The sequence below is a fragment of the Ostrinia nubilalis genome, chromosome 8 (genome assembly GCF_963855985.1).
Source record: "Ostrinia nubilalis chromosome 8, ilOstNubi1.1, whole genome shotgun sequence".
Lineage (NCBI taxonomy): Eukaryota > Metazoa > Arthropoda > Insecta > Lepidoptera > Crambidae > Ostrinia > Ostrinia nubilalis.
This window is the reverse complement of record NC_087095.1, coordinates 1,715,815-1,728,148: the sequence shown is the minus strand read 5'-3', so window position 1 is coordinate 1,728,148 and position 12,334 is coordinate 1,715,815. Positions and strand designations below refer to the sequence as shown.

At 37.2% G+C, this 12,334-nt stretch overlaps 1 protein-coding gene across 6 annotated transcripts in view; it reads left to right on the top strand.

Moving 5' to 3' along the window:
• Window positions 1–12,334, top strand: part of LOC135073718 (angiotensin-converting enzyme-like) — a 52,829-nt gene that overhangs the window by 29,119 nt on the left and 11,376 nt on the right. For 3 of the 6 annotated variants that reach the window (XM_063967867.1, XM_063967868.1, XM_063967869.1), the window contains exons 2-7: window positions 927–1,148; window positions 1,621–1,876; window positions 2,396–2,539; window positions 10,061–10,252; window positions 10,718–10,985; window positions 11,911–12,035. In XM_063967867.1, the coding sequence (XP_063823937.1) occupies window positions 927–1,148; window positions 1,621–1,876; window positions 2,396–2,539; window positions 10,061–10,252; window positions 10,718–10,985; window positions 11,911–12,035 (1,207 nt within the window). Of the gene's footprint in view, window positions 1–582; window positions 689–926; window positions 1,149–1,620; window positions 1,877–2,395; window positions 2,540–10,060; window positions 10,253–10,717; window positions 10,986–11,910; window positions 12,036–12,079; window positions 12,205–12,334 lie in introns of those variants that run through there. The other 3 variants (XM_063967870.1, XM_063967865.1, XM_063967866.1) reach the window with 2 other exon arrangements.

Here is a 12,334-nt window from a genome sequence, read left to right as displayed (position 1 = left end):
AGCATCCATCTACGTCCTTGTAGGTCTCGGGTCGCCACACACGACTGCTCCTCATTCTCGTTAAGACAAAAGCTTGAACCTTATCCTTAAGTGACATAAGGGTCAAAGATTTTGTAGTGCTAGATGTAAGACAATCAGATGACCAGTTACTGTATCATGTGAAGCGATAAAAGAATTGAGATGAAATTGAAAAAAGCGAATAGGTTTGCAAATACATTACAAGTATTACAACATACAAGTTATGGCACCAGTTAGCAAAAAAAATTAATTAACAATCAGATGACCAGTCAATGTATCTTATGTGAAGCGCTACTGAATTGCCCTAAGATGAAATTAAAAAAAAAGCGAATAAGTTTGCAAATACATACAACATACTACATACTAAGTTATGGCACTAGTTAGCAAAAATAAAGACTATCAAAACCATATCAACTTCCCACTTTCTGAAGTCGATAAAAAACACAGTTCTTTGATGGAATCAGTTCAGAAATTAGTAATAGAAACTTTTTTCGCGCTCATTAAATATGAGTTTAAAAAGTTTCAATGGTTTGTCATTATGACATTTCAGGAAAAAGTTTTGACAACTTTTGTGAAACACATTTCCAATGGAAGTTTGATGATAAATGCTTTAAGATGTATTTACTCTAGTTTAGCTACGTATTTTGTTGTATATTTAAGATTTACTGTGGTAAATATAATTTTATTTATATAATTTACTAGGTAATTATAGTAGGTACCAAGAAAATTGAAAAAAAAAAATGAATCTTCAAAGTTTAAAAAAAAACTTGGACCACTTTGTATGAACCTATTGAGAAAATTACTATTCTCTTCGAAAGTTATTATTATAGAAAGTTATTATTATCCAATACATTGCCAAATGCAGACAATCTCATATCACGAGCACTTAAAATCCCTCTTCATTCCAGACGATGCTGAAGATCGGTGGTGGCGCCGCGCTGGTGGCGGCCATCGTTGCCGTGTTCGTGGTGGCGACACAAGGCAGGGATCCTGAGCTGGAGGCACTGGAGCATGAAGGCAGGGACTACATTCAGATGCTGGACCAAGCAGCCGGGGTCAGGAAGAACAGAGCTAGTCTGGCTGAGTGGGAGTACACAGCGAATATTACTAAGGAGAATGAAGACAAATGGGTGAGGATATTATGATAACTATGGTGGTAGGTACTAGAAAATTATAAGAAACTAGCGGCCGCCCGCGACTTCGTACGCGTGGATCCCGTTTTACACCCTTCCCGCTTTTCTGTTGAAATTTTTCCTGAATTTTCTTTGCTATAAACCTCACGGAGCCCGAGACCTTTCCAACGAATGCAAAACCGTGGAAATCGGTTCGTACGTTCTGGAGTTATAGCGTCAGGGAGGAAAACTGGACTTATTTTTATATTATAAGAAATGAAGTGAAGCGACAATATGCCAATGGCGTCGGTGGCGGACTGACCGTATTCAAATCCGAGGAACGCGGGTTCGAACCCCGCCATGCATCGCTAGACTATTGTGGACAACGAGAGGGTAAATCATCAAAAAAAGTGATCAGGATCATAGAGACCTTAAGAATAATAATTCAAAACGTGTATACTGTTGTTTAAAATAAATTTTCCATCTCTAGATACAAATAAGACTGGATATATCAAAGCAAGACAAGCTGGCGTGGGAGGAGACGAAGATGTACAAATGGCAGGGATTCCAAGACAACACCCTGAAGAGAATGTTCAAGAAGTACAGCGAGCTTGGAGTAGCGGCGCTGCCTGATGACAAATACCAGCAGCTGATGAGATCAGTATCGGGGATGGAGGCGAACTACGCCACGTCGAAGATCTGCTCGTTTAAGAATAGCACCAAATGTGATTTAGCTTTAGAACCAGGTAAGAATTTGAGTAATCTTGAGTACTGCAATGATGGTCTCTAAGAACGGTGAAGCAATAAGACGCCCCATTGAAAATGTTCGAGAAGTACAGCGAGCTCAGCGTAGCGGCTCTGCCTGACATCAAGTTTATATGGTCCAGAAGCCCTAGCCACCTAAGGCTTCGACGGTCCCATGGACCGATGATGCAATATGAGAATATACTTTCCACTGGCACTAGATGTGCTAAGATAATTTCTAAAATAGTTTCGTTGACGTCGTAATCAGAGAAAGTAAATTCATTTCTCCAAAAACTATGATAATAGAATGTGATATGCTGAAGACGCTTATTTTGTCCTTGTTTCAATTTAATTTCATTCAGTTATTAAAAGTTTTTGGCTTTCAGGATAAAGTTCTGATCACAATTTAAAAAAATCTTCGACAGTAAGGAAAACAAATCAATCGCTACAAATAAGCAGAAATTCTCTACAGGGCTATGAGAGAGATACTGTCGTTAAAGTCTTCATTATTCTCCTTCCAGATATAACAGAGATCTTCGCCAAGAGCCTGGACCCTGAGGAGCTGAAGCACACCTGGGTGGAGTGGCACAAGGCAGCCGGTGCCAAAGCTCGCGCGAACTTCACACAGTACGTGCAGCTGTATAATGAGGCTGCTAAACTTAATGGTAAGTTGTTTCTGTGATGATTATCATCATCATCATCGTCATCATCTGATGATTAGTCTCCACTGCTGGAGGACGATCCTTCTAATTTACCAGAGGCAAGGGAGGATTTGGCCTTCTAAACAAAATGTTGACATTTTGTATGATATTAATCTGTTTCTGAATGAAAAAAGCCGGATATTGTGCTTTATTGCAGCAGTGGACTCCATCCAATATGCTCTCAATGATGATAGATGATGATGATTAAAATACGACTTACGTAGTTCTAGTATTATTTAAGTATCCACGCTACGATAATAATAATAATATAATAATAATAATAAAAGCCTTTATTCACTGACCATTTTAACTTACATGCTATTTTTTAAGATAATAATATAAATATTCTTAAATCTAATTTAACATAGGTAGCACAATTAATTTTATTAGCAACCGCTTTGGTCAGGTTGTCTGTCGACATAGGCCTCCCCCAATTGTTTCCACGTCTCTCTTTCCTTGGCAGACCTTCTCCATCCTTTTGGTAAATCGTCCTCCCATCTTTTGATTTGACCACCTCGTTGTCTTTTCCCGTTCCTCGGATACCACTCTATTACATCCTTAGTCCATTTCTCTTTATTAGTCCTCATTATATGTCCAGTCCAGTTCCATTTAAGTTTTCTTATTTTTTGCAACACGTCACTGACCTTTGTCCTTTTCCTTATTTTTGAAGTTGTCCATCGATCCCGTAATTTTATGTTAAGCATGCTTCTTTCCACGATAATGCTATTACGATAATGATATTGGAATGACTGTGAATTTTAACGAATGCAATAATGAATATACCATTTATTAAAAGTATTTCCTTAAGTAAGTAATTACCATCAGTTTAGGAATGTTCTCAGAATCGTACCATGATACGGGGAGATACGGTCAAACGGCGTCACAGTCACGAAGTCACGATATATTATGAATTATTTATTTAATAAGTCTGTTAATAATGTACCACTACTCAGAACGAGTTTTTATTCATGCTTGATGGTAACCGAACATGTTTTACAACGGTTGTATTGGTATGAAAAGCACTAATACAAAGCAAACAATAGCTGTTTATAGCGTACCTAATGATACCGTTAAGTTTATATTACCATTCACCAATAAAACGTTTTACATAGTCTTGTATACTTACCAAAGTATTGTATCCTCTTAATGAAATCGTCAAGAAGAATTCAGTTGTTAGATCTTAGTAATTCTCTGTGTAGGTAGGTACTAGTCAAAGCCACTTCCGCATAATTAATTCCAGTGGACATACGCATACCTTTTCTTTTTCTAAACGAACAACAAAATACGGATAGGTATACACACAAACATCAGTAAAAAATTGTAAAAGATAATTATTATCAGTAATCGTTTAAGGCTTGGTATTTCTGCTAAAGTAGGTATTTCGCGCTGTCAAAATCTGCGCGCGCAATACTTCGCCGAAGACAGCGGGCCAAAGAGCTCTCGCGGCTACACAGTATAGAAATACGCAGTTTAGAAACACGCTGTTGGTTAGGTTAGGTTGACTTCCTTCCGTTCAAGCGTCACACTCACAGCACTTTCTAATACAAATCATATCCAAGTGATACAAATTAAAACAACTTTCAAAAATTTTGGGAATATATTTTAGAATCGAATAAATTTAGAATATAACTGCCAAAGTAAACACGGTTCAAAGAGGCGTGGCGTCACCCGACCTTCAGAAGTTCCGCGCCGGCTAAAAGAATTTCAAGATTACGTCACCCGACCTATCGGTAGATCCTCGGGAGCTTGAGCGATTGGAAAAACATTTTATGATCAGTTACTCGTAGTAGCGATTATTTAGAGCTTGGATAATAAATTATAGTTGTTGCAATTCACGAAACTTTGCATGAGGTTAATTACATTAATCAGTACACGCATCAATTTTGTTCAGTCTTTTTGTTTATTAATAAATAAAAATATCATACTAAAATTGCATACATATTTGTTTGTATTGGTCTGGGTGTTTTCTTTCCATAATTTATATATAACGTATGTACGGGGCTCTGTATCGAAAATCACTATGAGCAATGAGCATCACACACGGTTACCTGGAGTGTATTACCGCAGCAAATTTTTTATAAATGTTGTGCTTTAGAGAGTCGAGAGTATAGCAGATAATTAGTCCATCGTGAGCAGAAATTTGTCCACTAATAGCAAAATTCGTTCAAATTATAGTTTTAAAGTTATTAGGAAAAAACAGATTTTGCTGGGGTAACGTTTCAAACATTGCCCTGGCAATTATTTTTTTTTAAAGTCGTTCTATCCCGGAACCAAATACATGGATAGATAGCTCTTGTTGCGTAGTAATTTGTCCACTAATAGCAAAATTTGTTCGCGTTCCGGTTCTCAAGTTATTTAGAATTTTGCTGGGGTAATGTTTTGTGATGTCCCAGATCTCGTAAATGGCTCAACGCAGAAGTTTGAAAAAAATACCAATGATAGACCTTGATATGTCCAAATTATTTCAAACATTAGTCATTGATTTTTGATAAACACCAGTGTAATTAAAAGATTTCAAAAATCAGATAAAACGGATTTGTGAGTAAACCAGTACTCTTACAATCGAATAAAAAGGTGTAGCATGTACCCTTGGTACACCTTTATAACCACAGTAAATATAAATGATGTGGCTTTGCGCAAAAGAGAGATTTCAAGAAATCTAATTTATTTTAACAGTCTTACTTTCGTGGCCGAATTCGCGATTCCCTTATAACAAGGGAACATGGCATACAATGGACAAATTAAAATGTTCCTTGAATAAGCTATCCTGTTAATTTCAGCTTTATATTACGACTTATACGACTTATAAGAAAGTTATCGAACTGCAAAAAAATATCAGGAATTCTTCTATAAGCCGACCAAATTATAAAGGACCGTTCCATACATCAACTCCAGTTTTAAATCCGTTGACATCTGCTGCATCTGCCATCTTTTTGGTTAGAAGATTCTTCCATCTTGCAGCGTAGACCGTTAGCTACAGACCTTAGACGGTATTTTTGTGAAAATTCTTACGCATGGTGAAGGAAGGGACGCTCTAGACACTCAAGTCTACAAGGAGTCACATCAACTCCAGTTTTAAATCCGTTGACATCTGCTGCATCTGCCATCTTTTTGGCTAGAAGATTCTTCTATCTTACAGCTTAGACCTTTAGCTACGGACCTTAGACAGTATTTTTTATTATTTATTTGTGTCAGTGTGCTCTTCTAAAGAGTGTAAGACGATTGTATGTAGGTACTATTAAAATGTAATTTTAACTCATTGGTTTTGTCTCATATTTGAGGAATGTACTATGTATCATGAGTAGAGTCTTCGTTTAAAAGGATGCGAACGATTAAAATTTCAATAGGTAGACAAAATTGATAATTCTTAATTATCAAAAATTTAAGCTTTCTCCAGTAACACTGATATTATTATACTGTGACTCATCAAAGTCATCATTGTCAAAAATATTGACAAATCGCGAACTGTCACGGCCAAAAAACTGACACGCGTCCGTCCTCCGTAAGCGCCACCGCGCGACTGATTGAGATTGTCCAAGCCGTCATGGACGATTTTTTCCACATTTTTTAACATTGTAACTAAATAAGACGCAATATAAAAATTTCATCCGTTAAAAGCCCTCAAGTTATTTCTGAACTTTAGTTTAGTAAAAGATTTAGAATCTCAAATCGCTTATTTTAAAAATAAAACCATAAATAGAAAACGAATAGAGGTAACTTTGGGAATTTATTCTATCGAGTCAACTTCATCAAATCGTGTTTCCATCCGTTAAGGCCGGGTAACAGAGAAAATGGCGAAAATGAGGTTTTCATTTTTCATTTTTGAGGTACTAAACAGTAAAATAAAAGGCTAAGATTTTTTTTGGGTATAGTTGAGGATATTTTCTAGGGCTATTAACGGATGGAAACACGATTTGATGAAGTTGACTCGATAGAATAAATTCCCAAAGTTACCTCTATTCGTTTTCTAATTATGGTTTTATTTTTAAAATAAGCGATTTGAGATTCTGAATCTTTTACTAAACTAAAGTTCAGAAATAACTTGAGGGCTTTTAACGGATGGAATTTTTATATTGCGTCTTATTTAGTTACTATGTTAAAAAATGTGGAAAAAATCGCCCATGACGGCTTGGACAATCTCAATCAGTCGCGCGGTGGCGCTTACGGAGGACGGACGCGTGCCAGTTTTTTGGCCGTGACAGTTCTCGATTTGTCAATATTTTTGACAATGATGACTTTGATGAGTCACAGTATAATAATACCAGTGTTACTGGAGAAAGCTAAAATTTTTGATAATTAAGAATTCTGAATTTTGTCTACCTATTGAAATTTAAATCGTTGGCATCCTTTTAAACTAAGACTCTACTCATGATACATTCCTCAAATATGAGACAAAACCAATGAGTTAAAATTACATTTTAATAGTACCTAGATACAATCGTCTTCACTCTTTAGAAGAGCACACTGACACAAATAAATAATAAAAAATTAGGTCAGTGGGTCAAATATAGGGGCAGCTGCACGTCACTGAAAGATGATTCTGTTTACTCGGCATCTGGGCTGGAGAACATGAATCCTTGCTTACAGATGCAGATGTAAATAGAGTTATAATTGGACAAATTTTACATGAAATGTATAACAGAACTCAGTTAAAAGACACATACATGGAATACCAATAAGGTTGCGGAGGGAAAGCTACCTATTATACACTAGCGGCCGCCCGCGACTTCGTTCGCGTGGACCTCGTTTTACCCCCGTTAGATATGATGTTTTACCTCATTTTACCCATGTTGATAGATGGCGTTTCACGGTTTCCCCCGAATGAATATTTACGAACGTCATACCGTAGTTTGTCCAGTGCTGTAGATTTTAACCAATGACGATAGATGGCGCTTTTAGACACGTCTTATTTATTTATTGAAATTTATTTGCCACATATCGTCATAATGTTAATCTGGGTTATAAACAATAATACTGTAAAGTTTCAACAAAATCCGTTCAGTAGTTTTTGCGTGAAAGAGTAACAAACATCCAGACATCATGACATCCAGACATCCAAACTTTCGCCTTTATAATATTAGTAGGATATTTCACAATCCAAACTAATATTTACTATTTAGCATTTACTTACAGTAAATATTAGTTTGGATCGTGAAATATTTAAAATAAAAAAAAGAATAAAACAAAATAGGGTTTCAAATTACCTATCTATATTTAGATATATTAGTATTATAAAGAGGTAAAGTTTGTGAGTTTGTATATTTGTTAAATTGTAAGGGGTAATCTCGGGATCTACTGAACTGATTTTAAAAAATCTTTCACCAATAGAAAGCCACATTATATCTGAGTGTAATAGGTTATATAAAAACCGAAGCATTCCACGCGGGCGAAGCGGCGGGCGTAAAGCTAGTTTATTTATAATTATGTAAGAGCATAATTATTAAAGTCGAAGTCAAACTTCTTTATTTGTGTGGACCTATATTAACGAGAGATTACAAGAGATTACAAGGCGTCAAATATTTCAAGAAAAAAATTAAAAACTATTATAAAGCTAAATTTTGCTCTCATGGAGCCTTTACCTACTCTGACAAATTAAGACTTAGAGAAGAAACTAATAATAAAACTATTTAACTGTCCTGCAATGAAAAGCTTGATCGGGTACAACACCTCAAGTTATTTCAGAACTTGATTTCATTAAAAGACTCCGAATATCAAATCGCTTAGGTATCTAAAGTCAAACGATTCTGAAATGTCAAGTGGACTAATGAATAACCCATTAAGATAGTAGCGCCCTCCTGTCAATGACATACCTGGAACGATAGAGTTTTGAACAACTAATAAAAATGCTTTGTCCTAAATGACTGACGGATATCGTAGAGACCTGAAAGTTGGAAGGTGTGTTCTTTTTATGACGTAGGCATCTCATAAGAAAATATTTTCCGAAATGGGGTCATGAAATGAAGGGGGTGAAAAAAGGGGGCAAAGTTTGTATGGGACAAAGTGATTCCTTGGTTCAATCTACTTGAAATTTAGTTTAACAATACCTTAATATAATTCATGAAAGACGTGTGGAACGGGTAGAAAGTAATTTTAGCAGTCATTTTCTTCGAAGTTGATATCAATACTACTTAGTGCCTTTGATTTAATTACTTTTTATTTTTACAAGTGTTTGAAAACTCCATTTCAGATTGTGTTCAATGTCAAGTGAAATCTCAAATTGAAATGTCTCAATCTCAATGAGGAGACTCTGTATTTATTCCTAGAATTCCCCAAACACCGTCAAATTACCCTTTCGAATTCAAGACAGTGCAGTTTCCCATCAGTCTGCTTCGTAATGACTATAAACAAAGCTCAAAGTCAAACTCTAGGGACCTCTGCTTAAACTCCCATGAGTGCACAGAGGTACGCAGGTAACCGCGTGTGATGCTCATAGCAATTTTTGATAGGTACAGAACCCCGTACATACGTCATACATATTATAGAAAGAAAACGCCCAGACCAATACAAACAAATATGTTTCTGCAATTTTAGTATGATATTTTTATTTATTAATAAACAAAGAGACTGAACAAAATTGATGCGTACCTATACTGATTAATGTTATTAACCACATGCAAAGCTTCGTGAATTGCAACAACTATAATTAAATTTATTATCCAAGCTCTAAATAATCGCTACTAAGAGTAACTTATCATAAAAAAAAATTCCAATCGCTCAAGCTCCCAAGGGCCTACCGATAGGTCGGGTGACGTAATCTTGAAATGCTTTAAGCCGGCGCAGAACTTCCAGAAGGTCGGGCGACGCCACGGCCACTTTGAACCGTGTTTACTTCTGCAGTTATATTTTATATTTATTCGATTCTAGAATATATTCCCAAAAAGTCTGAAAGGTGTTTTTTGTATCACTTGGATATGATTTCTATTAGAAAGTGTTGTGAGTGTGACGCTTGAAGGGAAGGAAGTCAACCTAACCTAACCAACTGCGTATTTCTATACTGTGTAGCTGGAAATTGTGGCGGGAGCTCTTTGACGCGCTATTTTCGGCGAAGAATTGCGCGCGCAGATTTTGACAGCGCGAAATACCTACTTTAGAAGAAATACCAAGCCTTAATAGCCCTAGAAAATATCCTCAACTATGCCCAATAAAAATCTTAGCCTTTAATTTTACTGTTTAGTACCTCAAAAATGAAAAATGAAAACCTCATTTTCGCTATTTTCTCTGCTACCCGGCCTTAAGCTAGTGTATTCTTAGTCGAATCGACGTCTTCTCCGCAAAAAAAAAAAATACATACACAACATTTGTTGCGGAGGCTGACAAAGGTGACTGAGTTTCTTCCGCCACTTCTTCTCAGCACCATCCCATAATGTCCCGAAGTGGTGGTAGGGCAAGCTATATTTGGGACATGTATAAGCGCCTGGAAAGGGCCTATGTACTGAATAAACTATTTGATAACAATATCTTTAACCATATTCACCACACTTCCAGACTTCAAAGACGTGGCGGACTGGTGGCAGGCGGACTACGAAGTGCCTGACTTCGAGGAGCAGTTGGCCAAGCTGTGGGAGGACGTGAAGCCTTTATACCAGCAGCTACACGCCTACGTGCGCAAGCGCTTGCGCGACATGCATGGCGATCACGTCGTGTCCGCCAAGGGGCCCATCCCGGCACATTTATTAGGTATCGAGACTTAGTTGTTATTATCTTCTTCTTTTTCGCATTTGTTAGTGGGTTTTGGTTGGCCCTCCTCTTTATTCCTCTTTGTAACGCGCCAAGACCAAGCTACTTCTAATTTCTTGATTTTTCTCTTAGAACCTCGGAATATTATGTAAGGCGAAGAATAAACTACATCTTTGTAGATGACAAAACAATGTCGAAAAAAACAATTTACTAGAAAGAAATCTTTCAAAATCATCACTAATTCAATCTTGTCTGAAATGGGAACTCCATAAAGAATATAAATGATAGTGTAATTGCCAGAATATTTAATTTTTTTTCATGGATACTAGACTGCCGGAGAAATTGTTTAGATAGAGAAAATAAATTCAAGTTTTTTATTACACGTTCCATATTATTAAAACGTTTTATATCCATCCATAAAATATTGGCAATAAAATATTTACGCCAATTTCTTTACAACTTCAGGTAACATGTGGGCCCAAACTTGGAACAACATTGAACACTTCACTCGTCCGTATCCCGATAAGAAAGAAGTGGACATCACCCAAGCGATGAAGGACCAGAAATACACCCCATTGAAGATGTTCCAGATGTCGGACAAGTTCTTCAGGTCGTTGAACCTGACGGCCATGCCGGAGAAGTTCTGGAAGAATTCTATTATTGAGAAACCGACGGATAGGGATATTGTTTGTCACGCGTCGGCGTGGGACTTCTATGACGGGGAAGATTTTAGGTAAGAATTAAAAAAGATGTTCAAATAATTCAAAATGATTTTAGACCAAGTGACGAGGTTTCATGTCCAATTTAGAATTACTTTGAAACTGGACAATGGACATAAAACCTTTGTTAGATGTTTTAGATTCCGATCAGCATAATTTATTTCTTATTTAAAAATTTATGACAGATTTGATATTGATTTCATATTTTTGTTATTGATCCATAATTTATTTTATCGTCGAATCCAACTCGGCTGGGCAGCGTTCGGGAAACTACGCAACATCTTTTCGTCCAAATTACCTCAATGCCTGAAGACTAGAGTGTATAACCAATGTGTGTTACCAGTGATAACTTATGGCTCGGAAACGTGGCCTCTCACTATAGGCCTTATACAGAAGCTCAAAGTTGCACAGCGTGCTATGGAGAGGGCTATGCTTGGTGTTTCTTTGCGAGATCGAATCAGAAATGAGGAGATCCGTAAACGAACCAAAGTCGCTGACATAGCCCGACGTATTAGCAAGCTGAAGTGGCAATGGGCAGGGCACATAGTACGCAGAACTGACGGCCGATGGGGCAGAAAGGTTCTGGAATGGAGGCCGCGTACCGGAAAACGCAGCGTGGGACGTCCACCTACAAGGTGGACCGACGACATCGTAAAGGTAGCAGGGAAGCGCTGGACGCAGGCCGCTACCAATCGATCAACATGGAAAGCATTGGGGGAGGCCTATGTTCAGCAGTGGACGTCCTGTGGCTGAAATGATGATGATGAATTTATTTTATACCATTGTTTTATATTGATTTCTATTTGGTGTTAGGAGTTTTATTTCTTAGTTTTATGAAGTTTGTTTCTTTTATTTTCTTCTCTTTTGTGTTGATGGAAATATTTGTCTACAGCACTTATTCGAAATTTAACCATAACCATTTTGGCTTTAATTTTGAAGGATCAAACAGTGCACCACAGTTGATTACGAATATTTCCAAACTACACACCATGAGATGGGGCACATACAGTACTTCCTACAGTACAAAGATCAGCCGGCCATATTCAGGGATGGAGCGAATCCAGGTAATAATACATTCGATTTTATAAACAGTTTTGTTTGAATTCAGGATCAAAATGTGTACGGTGGTGACGGGGGAGAACTTGAGGACAGTGCACCATGAGATGGGTCATGTCCAATATTATTTGCAGTACAAACAACAGCCCTCTGTGTTTAGAGAAGGCGCTAATCCAGGTGATGGTTTTGTCTGTCTTTGGGGACCCCGCTTAATCGAATTGAAAGACCCATTTCGCCAATCAGAAGGGTGAAATAACATCACTTTTAGGGGTTTTTAAATTGTTGATTTTTTTTCCATGGGATGCTA